General features: G+C 43.0%; 1 protein-coding gene across 2 annotated transcripts in view; it reads right to left on the bottom strand.

Annotated features, from left to right (window-relative positions):
• Nucleotides 1-25,015, bottom strand: part of LOC126455487 (diacylglycerol kinase eta-like) — a 710,073-nt gene extending 685,058 nt beyond the window's left edge. Inside the window, exons 1-2 of one of the 2 annotated variants that reach the window (XR_007585328.1) lie at nt 24,664-25,015; nt 22,948-23,482 (exon numbers count right to left, since the gene is read on the bottom strand). Coding sequence is in view for 1 of the 2 variants with exons in the window: in XM_050091239.1 (XP_049947196.1) it covers nt 24,664-24,813 (150 nt within the window). In the remaining variant the exon portion in view is untranslated. Of the gene's footprint in view, nt 1-22,947; nt 23,483-24,663 lie in introns of those variants that run through there. The other variant, XM_050091239.1, reaches the window with a different exon arrangement.
• Nucleotides 25,016-26,548: the final 1,533 nt, after the last annotated feature.

The raw sequence follows: 26,548 nt of genomic DNA, 5'->3' as shown, positions 1-26,548 counted from the left end.
ATGTCCTCCTGAGGGATATATGCCAAATTCTGTTCAACTGGTGCGTTAGATGGCCAAAATCCCAAGCTGGTTGGAGTGTCCTGCCTGCCCACCAGGTACTAACTGCTGGAGGCAAGTTGGTCCTATATAAAATATGTACCGCCAAATTAGGACGAATGTTGATTTCCAGGTTACGTTTGTAGATATACTCTGTGAGGAAAAAGAAAAAAAACGATGTACTACAAAGGAATTATCCGAAAGGGACGTAAATCGATAGATGTGATGTAGATGTAGAGACATGCAAGTGATTACAGTTTCAGAAAAATTTTATGATTTATTCAAGAGAAATAACAATCTGAGCAAGACAATGAAGCCTTGGTCCATCTATGATTTATTCAAGAGAAATAACAAACTGAGCAAGCCAATAAAGCCTTGGTACATCTATGATTTATTGCCGGCCGCGGTGGTCTAGCGGCTCTAGGCGCTCAGTCCGGAACCGCGCGACTGCTACGGTCGCAGGTTCGAATCCTGCCTCGGGCATGGATGTGTGTGATCTCCTTAGGTCAGTTAGGTTTAAGTAGTTCTAAGTTCTAGGGGACTGATGACCACAGATGTTAAGTCCCATAGTGCTCAGAGCCATTTGAACCATTTTATGATTTATTCAAGAGAAATAAACTGAGCAAGTCAATAAAGCCTTGGTCCATCTTTGGTCCTTATGCAAACCGTTACTCGGGTTCACATTGATTGATAGAGTTGTTGCACGTCCTCCTGAGGGATATCGTGCCTCACTCTGTCCAACTTGTGCGTTAGACCGTCAAAATCTCGAGCTGGTTGGAGGGCCCATCCCATAATGCTCCACACCTCCTCAATTGGGGAGAGATCCAGCGAGCTTGCTGGTCACGGTAGGGTTTGGCAAGCACGAAGACAAGCAGTATAAACTCTGGCGTGTCCGGGCGGGCATTACCTTGGTGAAATGTAAACCCAGGATGGCTTGCCAAGAAGGGCAAAAATAAATAAATAAATTAATTAATTAAAATGGTTCAAATGGCTCTGAGCACTATGGGACTTAACTGCTGAGGTCATCAGTCCCCTAGAACTTAGAACTACTGAAACCTAACTAACCTAAGGACATCACACACATCCATGCCCGAGGCAGGATTCGAACCTGCGGCCGTAGTGGTCGCGCGGTTCCAGACTGTAGCGCCTAGAACCGCTCGGCCACTCCGGCCGGCAAGAAGGGCAACAAAACGAGATGTAGAACATCGTCGACGTACCGCTACCGTTGAGCTGTAAGGGCAGCGTGGATGATAGCCACAGGGGGCGCTGCCAGGAAACGAAATGGCACCCCAGATCATCACTCCTGGATGACGGGCAGTGTGGCAGGTGGCAGGTTGGTATCCTACCACAGTCCGAGGCGTCTCCAGACACGTCTTTGGCCAGGAATGTCATTTCCTGATATACGGTTGTCCTCATTGCTGAGTACTGCTTCCATTTTAGCCCCGATGACCAACTGAGACGCGTCTAGAGACGCCCCAGACAGCAGCGGGGTACCAACATGACTGTCGCCTGCCATATGGCTCGACAACCAGGAGTGACGAATAGCGGCACCATTTCTTTTCATAGAAGGAGCCCCTTGGTTGGATTCTGCGGCAGTCCTACAGAACAGCAGTACGTGTACTGTATTCCACGCCCCATTTTTTGCCCTTCCTGGGCTCACATTTCAGCAAAATAATGCTCTTCCGCACACAGAGAAAGTTTCTACTGCTTGTCTTCGTGCTTGGCAAACCCTACCTTGGCCAGAAAGGTCGCCAGATCTCTTCCCAACTGAGAACATTTGAAGCATTATGAGCACAGCCCTCCAACCAGCTCGGGATTTTGACGATCCACGCGCTAATAGGACAGAAGTTAGCACGATATCCCTCAGGAGGGCATGCAACAACCCCATCAGTCAATGCCAAGACGAGCAACGCACTACTGAATTGCTCAATTTGTGAAGCTCTTTCTCTTGAATAAATCATCCAGTGTTTCCGAAACTGTAATCGTTTATATGTTTGTACATGTACAGCACATCTACCTATTTCTGTCCCATTCGGATAATTCCTGCGTGGCATGTTTTTTTTCCCCTTAGACTGTATATAGATTTGGAGTTAGACGAGGAGTTCTTCACATCACCTTGCAAACTCATATACAATGTATGTCGAGTCAGAGCTGATATTCTGTATAATGAGAGAGTACGCCATAGAATCTTCACTAATTTTTGGATTCCCAGCAAAAGTGTGGGCCCAACAGTTGCGTTACCACAGTGAGAAAGTACACCTCAGTCTAAGGGACGAGGTCAGCTAAAGTCAGCGGGAAATCTGGAACTTCACCACCATAAAAATAGTTAATTCCAAGAACGTATTCTACCTTTATAACTATTAGGTACAAAGCTGCATGTTAGCGTTCACGAAAAGGTGAAACTGAGGTGGTAAGGTAGCTGGCTGGGGACTTCATCAATCCTGGAGAACCAGTACGTGGCACAGAAGTCCTAACAGTAAAACTGACCGTCGTATTTATAAGCTGTTCCAACGCCTCCGGCAAAAGTGAAACTGCAATATACTAATTTAAGTAGAGAAATACTCACTTTTATAACGATACGTAACCTGTATAAATTTTTCAAAAGACTATCAGGTAGACGTGAGTGTGGAGAGGTCATACCGGAATATGTGTTTTTCTAGTGTCCTCTAAACTGTGAAACTGAGGCAACAATGCTACATGTTTGGACCTGCGTTCTGCATAATGGAATCCCGCTTCCGGTCAACTGTAACATTACCAACTACATTTGTCTCAAGGAACTGCAATGATTTAGCAAAAAGACGGCAAAAACCATTTATGTTTGCTCGAATTTCTCTGCGCATGTCGATCCTGCAAGTCCGGCAGACGCAGGTCCACCCGTTTTGGACGCTGGCTGGCAACTGCCTTCGAGTACTTTCGCTCTCGTGCGGTTATCTCATTCTCGAATGGCTCGACCACGTAATTACACGGTCGCCGCGCAGTTTCCCACTGCAGGATCATGGGACGAGACCATAAGTCCAAATAAAGGACGGAAAACGGAACTAGAACCCACAGAATATGTTCTGAGTATCAAAGACGGAGCTAGCAACAAGGTTTGAGAAAATTCCTCGTTAGAGACGAATCAGGACGAAAATCATCCTGGTTACGTATACTAGCAGGTGCTTTGCTCTCCTGTCATTCTCTTCCACTATAACGCATCTGATGGCACATGCCTGCAGAACACGCGAAGGCGTACGTTGTGAAGCGTTGCCAGCTTCAGTGAAATATTTGAAACTGCTGTGACTCGTAAAATGTGTGAAGGAATGTCGCCAAAGATTGATGTCCACTTATATCAGTGCGAGGTGGACGATTTCACGCTTTACATCAAGAATTTGCAAATTCTGGTTCGTAGTTAAGACAGGTAGACGTCTCCAACGTTCTGCTTCGTCCTATAATAGTGTCACGTGACTCTGAACGTAAAAACGCTGAAATTTTTGCAACAATGAGGCCAAGCATTGTCTAGGTCATAGGCGTGAATTCCTGCTCGTGTACTGCAGATACATGGACCGAAAAGATGGAGCGACAATGGAAAACTTCACAGGTACAACAACGACACTGCAAGAGCCTTAGAGAGGTGTAATAGGAGCGCTCGAAAGCGAGAAATATCTGACAAGTGCGTGTTGTTGTGGATGCATGAATTCATAACTCAGTGTAATGCAGGTCAAGACAACACAGAGGTAAGTTTCTCTGAACTGGTGAGGGCCCAGATTTTTTTTCTTTAATACACGATGTGTTCCCAGCAAATTCAAATTGTAGCCTACTTTGTTTCAAAACGCCAGTTACAGTGTCACTGGCATTTGGCTGTATTGCACTACTTTCTTCTTGCTGCCTGTTTACTATAGATAATAAGAGCGCCAAAGAACGTTGTCTCCTTCTCATGGAGAAGAAACTTGAAATTCCGGTACTGAAGAGAATAGCAGCATTTTAGTGGCCGCCGTTCCGACTATTAGCAGTGGGAATACCAGAAGCCAAACCAGGCTACAGACGAAGAGTTACGCTTGTTTTACAACAGCGACTTTAGATAAATGGGCCACTTGTTGCATACGTGTGTCACTTCCAGCATGTGAAACAGCCACCAACCACGTTGCGAGCGAGTCGGTAACGCCAAAGACCAATTGACAATGCCGTGTGTACCCGTCTAAAAAGCTGAGAATACTGTAGACTCTTCGTATGGAGAAACAAGGAATGGTGGGAGTAGAAATGCAACAGGACTTTGGGACCAAAATGGATTCCCAAATTGCCAGTTAATTCGAACTTCCGAGTTATGTTTGTCAGTCCAGGTGAAGAAAAAGGACCTCCCTGTATTGCTTTATTACGTCGATACTCGCGAAGGGCAGCAGTAGTATAGTTGTTTTGATGTAACAGATTCAAGCGTAAAATCCAGCTCACCTTGTCCAGACTCATGTTGGCTGACTGAAACTGTAATGCACACTGATGCTTGAGGTCCAACCCTACGCCGCCATATCAGTACCGGCGCCTAACGACAAGTCATGACATAAACACGATGATTCTTATAAAGTTGTATACCCGTACAGTAAATAGTTTTCCATCTATACTGGCTCAAGTTTAATTATAGTCACATTGTAGACTATGTGATCAAAAGTATCCGGACATCTGGCTGAAAATGACTTACAAATTCGTGGTGCCCTCCATCGGTAATGCTGGAATTCAATATGGTGTTGGCCCACTCTTAGTCTTGATGACAGCTTCCACTCTCGCAGGCATACGTTCAATCAAGTGCTGGAAGGTTTCCTGGGGAATGGCAATGGGGTGCTGCACTGAGGAAAGGTCGGTTAGACCTGGCACGAAGTCGGCGTTCCAAAACATCCCAAAGGTGTTCTAAAGGATTCAGGTAAGGACTCTGTACAGGCCAGTCCATTACAGGGACGTTATTGTAGTGTAACAACTCCTCCACAGGCCTTGCATTATGAACACGTGCTCGATCGTGATGAAAGATGCAATCGCCATCCCCGAATTGCTCTTCAACAGTTGGAACCAAGAAAGTGCTTAAAACATCAATGTAGGCCTGTGCTGTAATAGTGCCACACAAAACAGTAAGGGGTGCAAGTCCCCTCCATGAAAAACACGACCACAGCATAACACCACCGCCTCCGAATTTTACTGTTGGCACTACACACGCTGACATATGACTATGTGCATTCGCCATATCCACAGGCTGCCATCGGATCGCCACATTGTGTACCGTGATTTGTCTCTCCACACAACGTTTTTCCACCGTTCAATCGTCCAATATTTACGATCCTTACACCAAGCGAGGCGTCGTTTGGCATCTGCCGGCGTGGTATGCGGCTTATGAGCAGCCGCTCGACCATGTAATTCAAGTTTTCTCACCTCCCGTCTTACTATCATAGCACTTGCAGTGGATCCTGATGCAGTTTGGATTTCCTGTGTGACGGTCTGTATAGATGTCTGCCTATTGTGTATTAAACCAGGGACCCAGAAACGACGGAGAGGCTTCGCTCCGACATAGCCCTCAGTGGTTCACAACCCCGCAACAGCCCACAGCAGTCCATCCACCATACCGCCGTCCCACACCGAACCCAAGGTTATTGTGCGGTCCGGCCCCTAGTGGTCGCTCCAGGGAACATCTCATACCAGACGAGCGTAACCCCAAATGTTTGCATGGTAGAGTAATTACGGTGTACGCGTATGTGGAGACAGTGTTTGCGCAGCAATCGCCGACATAATGTAACTGAGGTGCGATAAGGGAAACCAGGCTGCATTCGCCGGGGTGGATGGAAAACCGCCTTAAAAACCATCCACAGGCTGGCCGGCACACCGAACCTCGACACTAATCCGCCGGGCGGATTCGTGCCGGGGACCGGCACGCCTTCGCTCTTGGGAAGCAACACGCTGGGCTGCGTGGCTAGCCGGGCGGGCATTGTCTGCCTATTACACATTACAACCCTCTTCAACTGTTGGCGGTCTCTCTCAGTCAACAGACGAGGTCGGCCTGTACGATTTTGTACTGTACGTGTCCCTTCACGTTTCCACTTCACTATCACATCGGAAACAGTGGTCCTTGGGATGCTTAGGAGTGTAAAAGTCTCGCGTACAGACGTATAACACAAGTGACACCCAATCAACTGACCATGTTCGAAGTCCTTGAGTTCTGTGGAGCACCCCATTCTGCTCTCTAACAATGTCTAGTGACTACTGTGGTCGCCGATATGGTATACCTGGAAGTACATGGTGCACAATGAACCTAATATGAAAAACGGATGTTTTTGGGGGTGTCCGGATACTTTTTGACTACATAGTGTATGTTGCAGCTATACAGACAGTTTGCTTCTGACTTCAGTCCATACCTGGCATGTCTAGCACCCCTAAATTAGCAATTAACAACCCCTTAACCGAACTTACTCCACAAGCAGCGAAATTATCTACACCAACAGGAGCCATTATCTCAACGTCTATATCCTCTACACGAAAATGTGTAAAATAACATGATGCCTCCAGTGGTTCTGCTACTACTACTACTACTACTACTACTACTACTCAGATACACACACACACACACACACACACACACACACACACACACACACACACACACACACACACAAATATCTGAACAGGCAGTCACATCCCTAGACTCATCTTAAGTAATTTCCTGGTGCCTTACAGTACTCCACCACGTAAATTGAACCTTAGTAATGTTGGTTGCAGTTTATTCAGATCATCCTCCATGATGGATATATATGACAGTAATGTGGAGAAGACACAAATTGCAGAATGACAGTAGTGCTACATATAAGTTTTAAAGTCAAAGGAAACCAATCCTAATTCTGCAGTATCAATATTTTTGATGCTATTGTAGAGAACAATGTCATGGATTGATAAACTGTAATTCTCTAGCTTTAACAATACGATGCTCATGTACGATTCTGGTGTAGCCTAAGATGATAGTCTTCTACACGAAGCTGCGGCAATGATCCAGGCAGTCGTTCCTTTAGAACACCCATATCTTAAGTTCGACCAGTTCCGCTTTGTAGTAATAGTGTATGTGTTTGTTTAAACAACAAAATGTGGTATTATTAAATCACAGGGTGCCCACAGACACTCGCTTGCTGGCTGTTACACAGCATTGCCTCTGATGTAGCTGACACTGGCGAGTGAGCGGAGGCAGTCTAACCTACTGCACTGTGATGTGATATGAGCGAGATTCACATGGACATCTTTGGCCGTCTCCAAGGAGCTAACTTTAGAATCTGTGAATGTGTATTTCTAATGCAATGTAAACTATGCAGAGCGTCCGAAACACCAACTTATCTTCTATGTCTTTTATGTCTGAAGTATTATGTGTATTAATGTGCACATAGTAAAAACCGAAAAAATAGCTAAAATTATGATGAATGACTTAAAATTAGGAAACGCCATACAACAGTACAGGATTAGTTACTAATCTAAGACATGGAGGTGAACATAGACAAAATATGTGCAACTATTATATCCCGACTGGTTAGAAGGCTGGTACCCTATTTTTCTGTATGAATTAATTTGAATCTATCACTATCAGTTGCACTAATGTAAAGGAGGTAACCTTTTTTTTTTTTTTTTTTGCTTTATAATCTAGCACCTTACCAGCTGAGCTATAAATTCTGCACATCTTTAAAGCACTAATGGATGTGTTATTTTTCTCCCAACCGGTAGTTGTCTGAGAGGAAAGTGACTACAATGATATTACCACAGCAAGTTTTGTTATTTGCTTGTCACCCAAATTTCCCATATTTTTAAATATTTTTCGTATTTTTCCATATAATTTGTGTGAATATACCAGAATTTTTGTGCTCTTAATACTTACCCTACCAGGTTTCTTTAGCATTCAACAGTGATTCAGATTCCCCACCAAGCCAGGGAATCTGCAAAGTGTCTACAAGATCATTTCTTTCACTTCTTCCAAATGTCCACCCAGGAAAAAAAATCCATCAATACACAATGCTAAACGCCAAGACAGGCCGCGCGCGCACACACACACACACACACACACACACACACACACACACACACACACATGGATTTTGAATAACTTTACCGCTTCCCTTGAAGTCCTCCTCCTACACACAGAAGTCGTGGTTTGATCTCATTAGATAATGACACATCTCCTTTTTCTTATAAATCACAGCAAAGTCTTGTAGTATATCCACACCATAAGATGATAATCGTCTACACAAAGCTGGTGCACTAGCCCAAGACCTTAATCTGTTTCATATGATACAGCCATAGCTTCTTTATACAACCCCACAATGGTTTCCAGTGTTTTCCTGCAAATTTTTCCGTTACCCCTGTTGCTGATGCAGTATACCCACATGTAGGGGAATATAGCAGTTTCGTCTTGACTTCATGTCACGAGAATGTCCCTTTTTTTACTATTAAAACACATATTTTCTGAATGGTTGAAATATGCTGAAATTAAGTCACTGTTTAAAAAGGAAGATAAAGAAATAGCATCAAATTTCCGTCCAATTTCACTTTTGCCAGCATTCTCAAAATTTTAGAAAAGGTAATGTACAATCGGCTTTATAACCATCTTATCACAAATAACATACTGTCAAAGTCGCAATTCCGAATGCTAAAGGGTTTGGGTACTGAGAACGCTATCTACACTTACAATGAAAGTGCACTTAATTCATTAGACAAAAAGTTGCAGGCAACTGGTATATTTTGTGATCTGTAAAAGGCATTTGACTGTGTAAATCACAATACCCTTTTAAGTAAATTAGAATATTATGGTGTAACAGGAAATGCTGCAAAATGGTTCAAATCTTTTATCTCTGGCTGGAAACAAAGGGTGTTACTAAGAAAGAGACATGATTTAGCTATCAGGCATCATCCAACTGGGAGCTAATAACATGTCAGGTTCCACAAGGTTCCATCTTAGGACCTTACTTTTTCTTGTGTATATCAATGACCTTTCATCAGTAACATTACCATATGCCAAGTTTGTTTTGTTTGCTGGTGATACAAACATGGCAATAAACAGCAAATCAATTGTAGTCTTAGAAAGATTAGCTAATAAAACATTTGTGGACATTAATCACTGGTTCCTAGCCAATTCTTTGTCACTGAACTTTGAAAAAACACACTAACTGCTGTTCAAAACTTGTATGGGGTGTCCCACGAGTGTATGCCTTACATACAATGACAAGCAGATAGAAGAAATGGACAGTGTTAAATTCTTGGCATTACAGCTTGATAATAAATTCAACTGGGAGGAGCACACCACAGAACTGCTGAAGCGTCTTAGCACATCTCTATTTGCAATGCGAATTGTGTCAGACATAGGTAATATAAAAATGGAAAAATCTGGCATATTACGCTTACTTTCATTCTACACTCCTGGAAATTGAAATAAGAACACCGTGAATTCATTGTCCCAGGAAGGGGAAACTTTATTGACACATTCCTGGGGTGAGATACATCACATGATCACACTGACAGAACCACAGGCACATAGACACAGGCAACAGAGCATGCACAATGTCGGCACTAGTACAGTGTATATCCACCTTTCGCAGCAATGCAGGCTGCTATTCTCCCATGGAGACGATCGTAGAGATGCTGGATGTAGTCCTGTGGAACGGCTTGCCATGCCATTTCCACCTGGCGCCTCAGTTGGACCAGCGTTCGTGCTGGACGTGCAGACCGCGTGAGACGACGCTTCATCCAGTCCCAAACATGCTCAATGGGGGACAGATCCGGAGATCTTGCTGGCCAGGGTAGTTGACTTACACCTTCTAGAGCACGTTGGGTGGCACGGGATACATGCGGACGTGCATTGTCCTGTTGGAACAGCAAGTTCCCTTGCCGGTCTAGGAATGGTAGAACGATGGGTTCGATGACGGTTTGGATGTACCGTGCACTATTCAGTGTCCCCTCGACGATCACCAGTGGTGTACGGCCAGTGTAGGAGATCGCTCCCCACACCATGATGCCGGGTGTTGGCCCTGTGTGCCTCGGTCGTATGCTGTCCTGATTGTGGCGCTCACCTGCACGGCGCCAAACACGCATACGACCATCATTGGCACCAAGGCAGAAGCGACTCTCATCGCTGAAGACGACACGTCTCCATTCGTCCCTCCATTCACGCCTGTCGCGACACCACTGGAGGCGGGCTGCACGATGTTGGGGCGTGAGCGGAAGGCGGCCTAACGGTGTGCGGGACCGTAGCCCAGCTTCATGGAGACGGTTGCGAATGGTCCTCGCCGATACCTCAGGAGCAACAGTGTCCCTAATTTGCTGGGAAGTGGCGGTGCGGTCCCCTACGGCACTGCGTACGATCCTACGGTCCTGGCGTGCATCCGTGCGTCGCTGCGGTCCGGTCCCAGGTCGACGGGCACGTGCACCTTCCGCCGACCACTGGCGACAACATCGATGTACTGTGGAGACCTCACGCCCCACGTGTTGAGCAATTCGGCGGTACGTCCACCCGGCCTCCCACATGCCCACTATACGCCCTCGCTCAAAGTCCGTCAACTGCACATACGGTTCACGTCCACGCTGTCGCGGCATGCTACCAGTGTTAAAGACTGCGATGGAGCTCCGTATGCCACGGCAAACTGGCTGACACTGACGGCGGCGGTGCACAAATGCTGCGCAGCTAGCGCCATTCGACGGCCAACACCGCGGTTCCTGGTGTGTCCGCTGTGCCGTGCGTGTGATCATTGCTTGTACAGCCCTCTCGCAGCGTCCGGAGCAAGTATGGTGGGTCTGACACACCGGTGTCAATGTGTTCTTTTTTCCATTTCCAGGAGTGTATAATGTCATATGGGATTATTTTTTGGGGTAATTCATCAAGCCAAGCTTAAGTTTTCTGGGCACAAAAATGTGCAATAAGAGTTATATGTCATGTGAAATCAAGAACATACTGCAAAAGCCTGTTTAGGGAACAGTGCAGTAATGTGTGCATTGTAAATAAGTATTGTAGTAGTTCTATTATATGTTCCTTATCTTATAAATAAATAAAAACATTTTTTTAATTTTAAGTTCAGTGTATTAATGCAATTTTAGTAAATGAGTGTTTGTAAAATGATTCTTTCATATAGTGTTCATCAAAGAAAATGATCATTCCGCTTGGGAACTGTGGCAGGTACATTAGCTTATTTGTTTCAGTTGTAAATATTTGTCATGTTTTATTGTTTTTCTGAAATGTTCTACAACCTGGAGGACCTCCTCGCTAAGGATCAATTGGAATGAAAGTAAATCTAATCTAATCTAATCCACATGTGGTCTATGCTAATATGATCATTCAATACAGAGCGCTCTTCGCAAGACTTCTTGCAGGACTTCACGTGATGCGACGAGCAAGAAGGGCTAGGGGACGCTTCATTGGTAGTGTGCCGCAAATGTGAATTTGTGAGGGGGAGGGGGAAGGAACGTGTTCTGGTAGTCTGTGCAGTTGCGTCTAACCACTGTGCCAAGCTGGCATAGATGGTTAATGCAACTGCCTAGTGAGGAGATCTGGGTCCGACTCCCGGCCTTGGTACAAATTTTAATTTGTCGCCAGTGAATTCTTTCAATGACTGAATGCGGCAGAGATCGGAATTCCTGAACATATATATGGTGTCATCGCTCTCCTGTATCTAGTGGTTACATTAAAATTCTACAGCCTCTACTACAAATTCCTCTTGCTCCACGTGGATAATGCATTTTTTCCCTAAGTGTGTGTGTGTGTGTGTGTGTGTGTGTGTGTGTGTGTGTGTGTGTGGTGTCACCGTTCTCCTATATATCCATTGCTTATATTGGTCCTACAGCTTATGCTGCAAATTTCGATTACTCCGTCTGCCCAAATGCGGATAGCTTGTGTTCCCATTTCGTATCTGCATTTTCCCATATTATCCTAGTCTGTGTCTCAATCTGTTTCACTATTCTAACTTGCAGTGAATATTAATCGCAGAGTATGCTCCATTAGAGAGAAGAGGGTGTCATCTTGTGCAGGGGTCGTTCTTCACCAGAGTTATCATCCACTTGGTTACCCCAGAGCATCTAATGTGAAGGACCTGTTACGTTGACGTTCCTTTAAGATTACCTCGCTCTGTTCACTGTTCAGATTCTAGGCAGTTCTTATTTTTATGCGACTCAGAGAAGAGGTTTCTTTAAAAACAGTGGTTTTCTGGGTTTTGCATTTGAATACCAATACTTAACTATTCAGCAACGAAGCTATCTGCCAGACATCTTTACAACATATATTATTTCTTCAGCAAATTAAGAGCACAGAAGCAGGACGCTACAGTTGCACATAATAAAGGCATTTATAAACTTCTGAAATGAAATTATTCAAAGAACAGCAACATAGTTATTAACCTGCCATTTCGAATATCAAACTCAGTAAGTGTGATTGTCAGTAGTTTTAAAATCCCGAGCGCCTGTTTTGCACTGATACGCTCTCAAAAGCGATACAGATGCAAACTAAAAAAACTATATGACTTCGTTTTAATATTAGTAATCCAAGAAATGCTTGCATCGGGACAAAAATAAGTCCAATCGGCAACCAATTTCAAATTTCAAGTGGGACTTGAAGGTCGCCAGTATTACTGCTACGACTTTTAAACAACAAGATACGAGCAGTACTATGTAATGACTCGGATTGAAGATCAACTGCCAAACAGTACTCTGTACGTAGTCTTCATTTGACAGGTCTAATCAAAAGCGAACCTGTATCGAAACTGCCTCGGGAAAGTGGATAAAATTGTTGCTATTCATTTTGTTTGCTATTGTGACCTGATGTTAGTACCATCTGGGGCTGTTTGCTGATGTGGTTATACAATGGGATGCTGTGGCATCAGAAAATTGTGGCGAAATGAATATGATCAATGCTTGGGGCAAAGATTTGCAGGTGACGCTTAACATTAGGAAACACGTTGTTATGGACGCATGTTCATGAGAAAACCTCGTTAAGTTTACACTGTCGCTTATAAACTGTTCGGATAACCCAATAGTGGTCAAGAAACCTATGGATATTCCACCGTCATAGTGAAATACGGAATAAGGTAATTAATCTAAATTTACATGAGGCGAGTGTCAGATTCACACGCATCGTAAGGAGCCCAAGAAGTGCTTAACTTATCCACAAAGAAGGTCACTTACAAATCCTCATACAACAAATTGTTCATCGTTGTGGGATACTTATCGATGTTAAAAAACTAGAAACCCGCCTCGATTACGAAAAAAGCACCTAGTGTTAAGCTAGGTTTCGGCGTAGATAACTACACCTTCCTCAGAACAATAAAACCCACAAGTGTCTAAGGAGACCTTTGTCAATTATTAAAAGAACACCATGGCTACACATTTATAAAGGAAAAAAAGGAAAGCACAAACTTTAGACACTTGTGGGTTTTATTGTTCTGAAGAAGGTGTAGTTATCTACGCCGAAACCTAGGTTAACACTAGGTGCTTTTTTCGCAATCGAGGCGGGTTTCTAGTTTTTTAATATATTAACCAACGATTGCTGACTCGCTGCGATGTTGAAGGTACTTATCGATGTGTTGTGGTTTGTTCACGATTTCAATGTCCCTGTCAATACATACCAATTAAATGAATGTCGAACTAGACTATTTCGGTACCATTATACTGAACGACTACATAAAATTCCGCATTAATATCATTTCGTTCGTAACGGGAAACGAAACCGACACTTCCCGCCGGCACTTGGCGTTGCATATATGATGTAATTAGCAGTATTTGTTCCGGTCGTCTCCAGCCACTAACTGCAAAAATTGCAAATTACCACAGTACTGCAAATATCAATGAATTATGCTAATGAGAGGAAGGGGCTAATAATACTTACAACAGAGTGTAGTTATTATGCGTGGGGGCCGTGACTAATCTCTCTGATGACCCATTCACAACACTCAACAGACCTTGAAGGATGAAACATAATTGGAATAATAATCATAAAATGGAAAAGGGGAACTTGATTAAGTCATCCTATTGGCCTAGCGAGACAAAGGGGGAGGAGAGGGCAGAGTGCCCTTGTCTTGGGTTAGTATCTGTCCCAAAAGCGGTAAAGTGGCTAGGTGATCTTGCTTTTCGCGACATTTTTTATTTCATACAATTGCCCAAGAGGTGTAGACAAACACGTGAAATGTATCTCGTTACATAGTGACCTTGACTACACCACACACAACTGCCCTAGAGGCGTATGTGGTGAACTTGACTTAGACCTTGAGCGGCCCATCGCTCAATGTTTACCTGTGCCAGAATTGGTTTTGATGCATTACTATTCTGTTTTTCGCGTTGACACGCAATTGGCTCTCGTTAATGAACAGGGGAACTGCTCATGATGGGAAATGCAGGGAATTATGATTTCGATGCACTGAGTGTTTGCTCTCAGATGTTTGTTCTAGCGCACCTACTGTATGCCCTGTCCTAAGTGCTTTGCTGTGGCGTTATTTTTTAGCGAGTGAGAGGAGCAGATGTTTTTAGTGACCCGTTAAATGAATTACAAAACGATGCGCACACAAAACAGTGCATATTCATTGCTGAGTATTATGCACGGTTTGTGGAAAACGTTGTGGAAGTGTTTGCGCACGAGATTAAACCTAGTAGTGTTTTGGAGAAACTTCCAGCAAAGTCTACAATGTAAAATTAGGGGCAAAGTGGCGCCGAAAGGGTTCTGTAGTGAATAAAAACAGTAACTATTTGAAAAGAGTATTTGAATAACAGAAAACATTCCTTGGGTTAAGGACTGCCTGCAAGAAAATCTGATTAAATATCAGTACCATTTATCTGTGCAAGTGGGAGTTAAGAGATGGTTGTATCCAAACATTATTAAAAAGGACCTGCATCTGAATCCTCACAAATTTACCATTGTGCATGAGCTAAAACGTACACTCGAACTTTCACATGTTGAGCTCTGCTGCTGGTTTCTGAGTGAAGTGGAATCAGAGCTTTTAGATCCACTGTTATTCACTTCTTCAGACGAGACTTAGTTCACCTTGTTACAGTGTGTGAACTTACACGACATGCATTAGTACGCATCAAAAAATCCCCATCAGTACTTTGAAGGGCTGTTGCATAATCTCAAGATTGGTCTTTGGTGGGCAATAATTCGTGTCAAATTTTTCACACATTTTTTTTTCCCCACCAAGCTATTAATGCTAACTGGAATGTCCAGATGTTTAATCCATTTGTGGATCAACTCACAGAAGATGAACGACTGTATTGTTTCAGCAGTACAGAACAACACAGTACACACCGCCGTAACCACCCTGTCACGAGTGCATGAGGTGTGTCACGAATGCCTGAGTTGTTCAGTGAGGAGAGGACAATCAGCAGAGGCACTCTAATCTTCTGGCCACCTCTATCACCCAATCTCTGTCTTTGTGATACCTACGTGTGGGAGAAATTGAAGTGTCCCCTGTACTCAAATAATCCTCACACACTTTATGCTGAGTCTCGTGGCGACAAATATCGTCACACAGGTAATAAAGCAGAGTGATACAACAAAGCCTAGCTACAACACAACAGTAACTATTCAGCCATTGACTCAGCAGAAAAAGACGTCTGAAAGATGAAGTCGCGAGAGTCTGAAGCCACTAGGAGAGCTAACCTCAAATGGTTCAAATGGCTCTGAGCACTTCGGGACTTAACTTCTGAGGTCATCAGTCCCCTAGACCTTAGAACTACTTAAACCTAACTAACCTAAGGACATCACACACACCCATGCCCGAGACAGGATTCGAACCTGCGACCGTAGCGATTACGCGGTTACAGACTGTAGCGCCTAGATCCGCTCGGTCACGCCGGCCGGCAGCTAACCTCACGAGAAAACTAGTACACACGTCACTGTTACTCCCACTGCTGCAGAAAGCACAGAAAGCGACAGTACAAATACACTGAAGCGCTAAGAAAACTGGTGTAGGCATGCATATTCAAATATAGAGATACACTATGAGATCAGAAGTATCCGGACACGCCCAAAATACTAGATGCATAGTGCTACCACCTACTGCCAGGTACTCCGTATCAGCAACCTCAGTAGTCATTAGACACCTTCAGAGAGCAGATTTGGGTGCTCCGCAGAACTCACGGACTTCGAACATGGTCAGGCGACTGGGTATCACTTGTGTCATACGTCTGTACGTGAGATTTCCACACAACTAAACATCCCTAGGTACACTGTTCCTGACGTGATACTGAAGTGAAAACGTAAAGGGACATATACAGCAGAAAAGCGTACAGGCCGATCTCCTCTGTTGATTGACAGAGACCGCCGATAGTTGAAGAGGATCGTAATGTGCAATAGGCAAGCATCTATCCTGACCATCACACAAGAATTCCAAACTGCATCTGGATCCACTGCAAGTACTAGGACAGTTAAGCGGGAGGTGAGAAAACTTGTATTTCATGGTCGAGCGGCTGCTCATAAGCCACACATCACGCCGGTAAATGCTTGATGTAAGGAGCGTAAGCACTGGACGAGCGAACAGTGGAAAAATAATGTGTGGAGTGACGAATCACGGTACACAATGTGGCGATCCGATGGCAGGCTGTGGGTAAGGCGAATGCCTGGTGAACGTCATATGCCAGCATGTGTAGTGCCAACAGTAAAATTCGGAGGCGGTGGTGTTATGGTGTGGTCGTCTTTTTCATGGAGGGGGCTTACACCCCGCTTTGCGTCGAACTATCACAGCACAGGCCTACATTGATGTTTTAAGCACCTTCTTGGTTCCTACTGTTGAAGAGCAACTGCGACTGCATCTTTCAACACGATCGAGCACCTGTTCATAATGGACGGCCTGTGGCGGAGTGGTTACGCGACAATAACTGGACTGGCCTGCACAGTGTTCTCACCTGAATCGTATAGAACACCTTTGTGATTTTTTGGAACGCCGAATTCGTGCCAGGTCTCACTGACCGACATCGATAACTCTCCTCAGTGCAGCACTCCGTGAAGAATGGGTTGTCATTCCCCAAGAAACCTTCCAGCACCTGATTGAATGTAGTAATTTTGAAGAATGAAGTAATTTTCAGCCAAGTGTTCGGATAATTCTGATCACAAAGTGTATGCAAACAGGCAGAAGACGGCGCTGCGGGCCGCAACGCCTATATAAGACCACAATTGTCCGGCGCAGTTGTTAGATCGGTTACTGCTCCTACAATGCCAGGTTATCTAGATTTAAGTGAGTTTGAACGTGGTGTTATAGTGGGCGCACGAGCGATGGCACACAGGACCTCCGAGGTAACGATAAAGTGGGGACTTTCCCGTACGACCATTGCACGAGTGTACAGTGAATATCAGGAATCCAGTGCAACATCAAATCTCCGACAAGACTTTGGCTGGAAAAAGATCCTGCAAGAACGGGACCAACGACGACTGAAGAGAATCGTTCAACGTGACAGAAGTGCAACCTTCCGAAAATTGCTGCTGATTGGAATGCTGAGCCGTCACAGGTGTCAGCGTGCTAACCATTCAATAAAGTATCATCGATATGGGCTTTTGGAGCTGACGGCCCATTCGTGTACCCTTGATGACTGCACGACACAAAGCTTTACGTCTCGCCTGCTGCCGTCAGCACTGACATTGGACTGTTAATAACTGGAAACATGTTGCCTGGTCGGACGAGTCTCGTTTCAAATTGTATCGAGCGGATGGACGTATATGGAGGCATCATCATGAATCTATGGACCCTGCATATCAGCAGGGTACTGTTCACGCTAGTGGAGGCTCTGTAATGGTGTGAGGCGTGTGCAGTTTGATATGGGACCCTGATGCGTCTAGATACGACTCGGACAAGTGAAACGTCTGTAAGCATCACCTAATCACCTACATCCATTCATATCCACTGTGCTCTCCGATGGACTTAGGCAACTCCAGCAGGACAATGCAACACCCAACACGTCCAGAGTTGCTACAGATTGGCTCCAGGAATACACTTCTGAGTTTAAACACTTCCGCTGGCCAATAAATTCCCCAAACGTGAACATTATTGAGCATATCTGGGATGCCTTGCAACATGCTATCCAGAAAAGATCTCCACTCCCTCGTACTGTTACGGATTTATGGACAGCCCTGCAGGATTCATGGTGTCAGCTCCCTCCAGCACTACTTCAGACATTAGCCGGGTCCATGCCACGTCGTGTTGCGGCCGGGGTCCTACACGATATTTGGCAGGTCTGCCTGTTTCTTTAGCTCTTCAGTGTACTATGTCTTTCTTAATCTCACTCTCAGTCGCAGCAGTGCCACGGTACTGGGGAGGTTATGTCAGCCGACCTTCCATGTGCCTAATCGTGTAAAAGTGTCTATGGAGTCCCAAGTCTCACTGGAGAGAGTCTGCCACTGCAAGCTGCAGTCACCACTGATGGGGTGCAGGGACCGCCATCAGTCTGCTGGCTTCTGGAGTCTTGATCAGCAGGGCCAGGAAACTGTACGCCACCCATCATGCGGACGAGCCACTACTACTACTACTACTACTGCTGCTGCTCGCCCTTTCCTGGTGCGAACACTGATGCTGCCAGCCTCGGTCTCCTACATGGAAGCTGCAGGTTAGATTCACCAGGACAACGAGTACTGTAGGATGGTACATGTCATCAATGAGAGCATTCCAGAGATCGGCCCGCAAAGGCTACTGTCCAGCGAGGGCCGAGCCTGTCGGGGCCTGGGGGCCATCGACCGAGCTGTGACGTAACAACCGCCACATGAGCCTTCCACAACGCAGCAGAACTACCGGCGACGTATGTTCGTTTCTGCTGCTGGGTCTGCACTCCGCTGGGCTGGCGTAGCTGCCAGTACCAGAGGATTATAACCATGTACTTCTGATCAGTAAATGTTTTGTTGCGAATAATGTTTTCTTGGCGCTCTCCAGCGTGAACATATCTTCCTCATTGCATCCTGCTCCGTTCAATCTTGACAACCGTACGGGGTTGGGTTTGGACTCGTATAGCATACTGCAGAGTATGCCACAGAAGCAAGCTACCACTTTTGCACGCAAATCGCATCTCCGCAGTATCCTTACAAGAATGGAGTCCGTAATTACATCTACACTCTGCAAACCACTGTGAAGTGCATGTCCTCTCCTTTGTACCATCTTACTTTCGTGTGCGACGTACAAGAAAAAAAAATGTTTAGATGCCTCTGTATGGACTGTAATTAGACGTTTTTTCTTAAAAGTAATCATAGTCGCCGCTGACTGTATAAAATATTTATTGTTACTACTGCAATTTCGGCCTTATGGCCATTTGCAAGTAACACTGCAAAGTTACATTCTGTCAGACTATAAAACGATCTGGCATGAGTACATGTCGTCGTCAAAATGCAGCCTTTTGACTGTGAGAGTCCCACAAGACTCTCACAGTCAAAAGGCCTGGCGCCTGGGTACAAACATCTCAGAAACGACGCTCGTCTGCTATTCGCATGCTACTGTCTTGGGCATCTACGGAAACCAGTAGAAGATGGTGAAATCAAGAGTAGGTGACAAGGCGTTGGACGACGGACGTCCACAGCTCATCGCAGAAAGTGGAGGGCAAAGTCTTGCCCGCTCTGTAAAGTAGGGTAGGCAGTGATCTGACGACAGAGTACAATGCTAGTGCAGGCACGAGCATTTCAGAACATGCCGTTCAGGGAACATTCTTGAACATGGGCTCCAGAAGATTAACCTTACAGTTTTCCACATAGACTCAACAATACTGTCAATTGTGATTGCAGTGGGCACGGGATCATCGACATTGGACCAGGACCAATGGAAACGTGTTACCTATTTGGATGAATCATATCATTAGGTTTCCTGCGACACCAGATCACTGATCATCTCCAGATACACCATCACCCACATGAACGACTGCTCTGAGTATGTTTCATGTCAGTGACGAAGGCTGTTGGGGGCAGTCTTATGCTATGGCAGTTGTGGACTGTGAACACTATTACAGGTCACCTACATCCCTTCACACTCGATGTCTGTCCTGATGGAATCTTCCAAAAGGAGAGCTCTCCATTTCACTGGGACAGAATCGTGCTACAATGGTTTGAAGAGCATAACAGTGAACTCCAGGCGCCCACTCCACATTCAAATCCACCAGTCCGAGATTTTCAACGTTTCAAACTGTGCGTAAATATCAGGAGCCACATACCACCAGGAACACACCAAGAAATTTTCGAATCCATATTTGGAAGAATGGGTGCTGTTTAGCATTCCAGACGTGAACCAATACGTTATTAACCATGTGGTTATAACGTTTTTGGGCAATAATGTATATTGAATTCTCAAACTGTCTCAGTTCAATTGTTTGGGAAAACCACATGTAGTTGTTTTTGAAAAAGAATTAACCAAGCAGGCTTTGTTGAAAACTGGCTGGTTATCAACTGAGAAAAAAATTTTCAAATTTATATCAGTTGTACAGAGAAATTATCCATCTAACTTGTTGAACGTATAAGCATCTTTTTTTTGGATGTTGATGCTGTTCTTTCTTTCTGTGCTTATTAAGAAAAATTGCTGAGAATGTATTTTAGCTCATAACAAATCTTCCATGTCCAAACTGTACACCAGATTAACATACATTTTGAATGTCTTCAGCCTGTGCTTAACTCATATATTATGGTCAAATCGTAAATCCTAGCAATGCGAACATCTTGGTGTGTATCCTTATTCATCATTACACAGCTCAGCGAAATACTTTGCACTGCTTCTAATTAGTATTATGGATTTGTAAGGTTCCCTTAACCTACATAGTTGACACAAGAAAACAACACAGGATAACTCACAAATTAAAATTCACATCCACGCTGCACAGGTTTTGAACCCACAACCTCCTGGTCACCAGAAGTTCTTTGATTGGGTGGTTAAAAAGTTGGTGCTTTTTATGCAACCATGGCTGGACAAACTATTTTTCTCTGAAAATTTGTAATGGGTGGAAGAAAGTATCACAGAGACTTACTAGTGGGTAGAGTGGGGATAAATTTATAAAACATGAAAGCTCCACTGCACTGTCTAAATCAATCTTACACTTTAGACCTCAGTGCTTCTCGTGAAGTATGGAACTGACACATTCATGCTGTATTTACTCCTTACTGTTTACATAATACACTTACCTTAGTGTCACAATCTGATGCTTCATATGCTTGTAAAACATCCTCAAATATGAACAAGTTAATCAAGAAAAGAATTTAACTGGTTTAATCCACAGTCACTCTTTTGTCTTGTCAAATGATCACAGGTGCCTGCACAATTATCTAGTGAGTGGCCAGGGTGTGGGTGGGGGGAATACTCAATAATTGTGATTTTTCAAACAATGGAAAATCCGTGATGGAATATAAGAACATTATGGTACTTCAGATTCCCCACTACCTTGCAGACACCTTTGGCATCTCATATCTAAAAAACATCAGACTGCATAATTAAAATCATTCACAGTGATATTTTTGATCATACAGTTCCCTGATGATGGTATTTGGTACTGAAACAGGTAGTCATTTGGCACCATAAAAGTGTGACTGTGGACTAAAGCAAATCTTTCATTCTTATTGAGGTAACTGCTGTTCCAAACAGCAGTACATCAAGAATACCTAAGTTATTATGTGCAATTTTCATTTAGTATACACTATTTGCTAATCATAACACACAATTTTGTAATTATGTGTACTGCACTTTCTTTGCAGTTCATTCAGAGAGTGAGTGAGAGAGAGAGAGAGAGAGAGAGAGAGAGAGAGAGAGATTTGGTTATTTTTATGGATGAAACAGCCTCTACAAATTTGTTTCTGTTCTTTTACATCATGTTCTCTTTTTGTGGAATGGTAACTATGTGTCAATAAGCTACAATTTTAGGCTTTCATATTCCACAAAACAGTCATTATTAGTCACATGTTGCTATTAATAAATCCTTCACAGCCAACTGTGCTCCCAGCATTTGGCATGGACAACCATATGTATTGCATCACGTCACCTATTTTGGCAGTTATGTCAGCTTCACAACCACATTACATATTTTCCAGATTTCTCTCAGATTCATTTTTGCTTCAGCAGTGAATCTTGCAGTCTCGGTTATTAGTCAGTATAGCAATAATGAGTAAGAAAAGAAGCAGTTTTAATTATGTGCTACACAATATATACAGTTTTAGATAGCACCAGGAGACAGGTACTGAGGAGAAAAAAAAGGTATGTATGTGGGGAGCAGGAAGGGGGGAGGGGGAGGGGGAAAGAGGAAGTGGGACAGGGATCAAAACATGGGTGTTCTATTTATGTACAAAAACAATGACATTATTTACATGCAAGGCAGATCATCTGTCTACAGAGGCACTTAATGATTTACTAAACAATCTAAGCAGCAAACATCATGCCAAGACTGGAGTAGAGTGAAAAAATATGTATCTCATCAATCTGCAAAAAACTGCTGTTTTGAAGGAAACTGTAACCAGTATTCACCAACATTAAAAAAAAAAAAAGATGAGCAATTTCAGTCCTCTTTCATAAAACTGCATTAGTTCTAGAAACAGCTCTGAGAATCATCCCAGACATGAAATTCTTGTTACACTTCAGATTATTTATAAATGCCTCTCTATTTATTGTCGATACCCATCTTCCTGGCACATTACACACACAACTCTAGAAAGAGCTACAATATGAATTTCTAGTCACAATTAAAATAAGTTTTGTTGTCGTGAGAAATAACTTCACTAGAATATTTTCCTTACTTGAAAATTTATGTAGCACTAGAATAAAAAATTATTATTCTAGTCTAGCCACTAATCCTACTCCTACATTGTAATATACTGTTTCCATTAGTACCTACACCCTATGTCATTTCGATATGCTATTCACTTCAGTATCCAGTTCAAGGAAATACTGCCCACAGCAAACTTGTGGAAATGTACAACAAGCAGCCTTTATCACATTTATTACAGTTACAAAGATAAAGGTGAAAGACAACATACAGCTTGAAGAAACAAAGTAGCAGTCAAAGACTACAATGAAATCGTATCAAATTTTAACACATCTGTCAATATTTGCAATTTATGTAGGCTGCACGTGAACACTTAAGTCTTAGTTTCATCAAGAAATATTTAATCTCAGTCTAAGACACAGAGAGAGTATCTCCCCTCATACTTATCAAAATTGACAGAATCGATAGTAATTGCTTCACAAACGCCGTTTATTTTCATCACTTTCATATGGGCTCCACGATAATAACAATTGCTGGTGACGTAGGGTCTTCTGCGTGAAGATTGGTTACAAAAACAATACTTAATTACTGAAATTATGCGTTCATCTTTCCTTGTATATTACGAAGCTACAGTGCTGTTTGTTTTCATATGATGTGCAGGTTTCCTTTCAGAATAACAGCAAAAAAAGCATGCAATCCAAAAAGTTTTATCTTTTATTTTTGATGCTCAGGACTGTGAGTGGCGTAATTTCAAATAGTACAGTGCCACACAACACATAACTGGCTCTCAGTATTGCTGAAAAAAAGTGTAAAGACCACAGTCTGTTCTGGACGAATATAACTAGATTATTTCTTATGTCACGACATGCACCACGAATAAACGTCAACCGAGGCGTGGGGCGCAAGAATCAGACATAAATGATCTACAAAAATTCTTAGTATTCCTTTATTATGAATATGTAAACAGATTCTGGCGTCTTTCACAGAATGTGTTGTGTGCGCGCGCCTGAAAACACTGATAAGGTGATGAAACATAAGTCAGTTTTAGTTGTAATTAAAATCATGCACATAAAACTTTAACTGATACTAACAACACGTCCACAAGCAAGTATGGCTGAAGCAAAAAACGGCCTATTTAAATACAACATGTTACACGCCATCGAACTATTACCCTACGCGATTTCTTTTGAAATATGGAAATCAAGTACGCACGACGGGTGATTTGCCAGTTCCGTAGAATTCGAATTTGCGGAACTGAGACATCAACGAATATAGATTCAAATTCCTGTCTTTTAATGAAACATGAAGCACAAAACATGTAATATGTTCGGCATGAACGTTCTCACACACCTGAAAGCAAATGATACGTTGTTGTCAGACTTTAGTTTCGTACCGATGCTGCAGGAAGTTGTTCAGAAAATATACAACAAATACGACGCAATAAAAACAACTCATTTCAAACTAATTGGCCTACTTTAAATTATTTGCACACGAGATAATGCTTAAAAACCACAAGGTGATGCCAGTCACCTTAGGTATGTTGTTGAATAACACGTTGTCATGAATGACGCTACAATGTGAGCAGTTTCTAATTATTTCGAAAACGATATTTCGATGTAGCTATTTTTATCCAATGCTCAGGAAAAAATGTACAGTTTTTTAAACATACTGTTCAAACCTGTTCGATAAAGTACGATACTCGAAGAGTCTGTCACAAAATGTTTTGTGAAGTTACAGGTGTCTTCAACCAAAATCGGTTTTAACTCCGAAGAACATTTATTGTCTGCCCTGAGTTTTAACCCCGACCTACAGCAACTAATAAGCTGATGCCTCAAAAACAATTAACTATCGATACTCTGTACCATCGCTGGGAACGCGTTAGCAGACGACACAACAGCATGTAAACAAAGACCACGCCTCTTTTGATCAAAACACAAACGCCGGCAAGCCATACAAAACGTGCTCAAAATGACTTACGGATGATTTGATCTCTTTGTTCGTTGATAGCCTGCGATGGAACGATTTAGCTGGTTCGGTTTCTCCATCACTTTCTGACGATTCTTCGCCTGTTTGCTCCTGACCAACTCTTTGCGTTGCACAGACGCCCCTCCGACCGCCAGACGCCATACTTCTTTCGATGCGGATTTCAAAATATCCATGAAAAGAAGTTCTCCCCAGAGAGACGGCGTTTTGAAAGTGACAGTCTGCTACATGCCGTCACTAATGACGCGCTACCGTGCAACCGTTATGCGAAAGAGGATCACTAGTGGATCTAATCATCGTTTGGCTACATCGTGACATATCTTTACCACTACAAATACGAAACACAAACCACACGACGCCAAAGCTTCATCTACTACCAGAGACTATACACCACAATTTATTTGGCCAGCTTTGACATCGTTCCAAAGCGTACAGCAGATCTATTTCTCGTCATTAATTTTTAAAGGGAGAAAGCAGTAATTTATTGTTTAAAATACAGGTACATATCTTACAAATTGGTAGCAGAAATAATCAAATATTGGTAGTTAATTAATAATGCATGATTTTTTTTACGAGTACCACGTTGGTGAAACTGATTCGTTGCATTCTGCCACCCATTTTAAATGGCACTATCAGCAAATCATTTTCCTAAGATATGTAGCATAATACCACAAAGTTGTCTGAATTTCTTCACCGATTGTACGAAGAAATGAAACAGTCACGCCTCCAATACAGATAAATATGTAGCGATACTTAGATCCTGAGTGAGTTATTCTGTACTTAAAGTGACTGAAATTTATGTGCCTGTAAGAGAGTAAATGATGGCATTCATTGTCAAACTCTTTAAGTATTATGCAAGATTGAAGCATAGCACATGTCATAAAAATGTAAGTTGATCATTGTCGAGAGATCAAATTGCGGTTGGACCTGTATAAGTATTCGCATTTATGGGACGTATGGAGTCATGTTTAGGCGTCGCTAGTGGCAATTTGTTAAATTGATGCGCTTTTAATTTACTATCGCAGCTATTAGATCGCAGTGTTAATGATACGTGAATCTGATTGGACTACTGATCGATCTGATGTCTGGCCATTCAGATCCAAGTTTTCCATGAGTTCCGTAAATCGCATAAATTAAATGCCTGGGTGGTTCCTTTGAGAGGGGACGACTGATTTTCTTCTCCAAACCGAGCTTCTGCTCCGCCTCCAATGACCTCGTCACTGGGACTTCAAACCCCATCTTCCCCCTCTTCCTTTAAACATACACGACGTTAAAACATTGCTTTCTACTGCATTTGATTTATTTTCAGACTTTTCAATAACTTTGTTATTATACTGTTTTTTTAGCAGCGGTAATCCTTTCCTGCATATTTTCCTGTAATACTGATAGCTATTTAAGCTGTTGGTTACTCTAATAGGAACTGCAATAAGAATTAAATTTAATCATACTGTCATTCGTTGCAAGAAATTCAGAACTTGCTAAAACTTAACTTTTGTACCTTAAAATGAATTTGAACAAAATAAATAGCAGCTGTTAGCTGTATGTGCTTAGAAAGACCACACAGGCATTGAAAGAAAAATGACACAGACAAGGCTGAAATATTGCATGCAGCCTTCTGAAATGTTTTTATTGCCGAAGATTGCAATACAGTTTAAAAAATCACCTGTAATCACTCAACAGTGAAAAGTCTTTTACGCTGGATGAGATAGTTGTGAGATTCAACTCTTCTTCTAGCGACAATTTATCATAGGTTGCAGGAGCCACAAATGGTACTAAGTAATTAAAGAAGCATAGATGATTTCTGTTTTCAAGAAGAGTTGTCAAACAGACACAAATATTGTAGGCTTATGTTGCTGATGACAGTATGGTGTATGATTGT

Source organism: Schistocerca serialis, chromosome 2, assembly GCF_023864345.2.
Source record: "Schistocerca serialis cubense isolate TAMUIC-IGC-003099 chromosome 2, iqSchSeri2.2, whole genome shotgun sequence".
NCBI classification, from domain to species: domain Eukaryota; kingdom Metazoa; phylum Arthropoda; class Insecta; order Orthoptera; family Acrididae; genus Schistocerca; species Schistocerca serialis.
The sequence above is the reverse complement of the archived record's forward strand: the minus strand, read 5'-3'. Positions and strand labels throughout refer to the sequence as shown.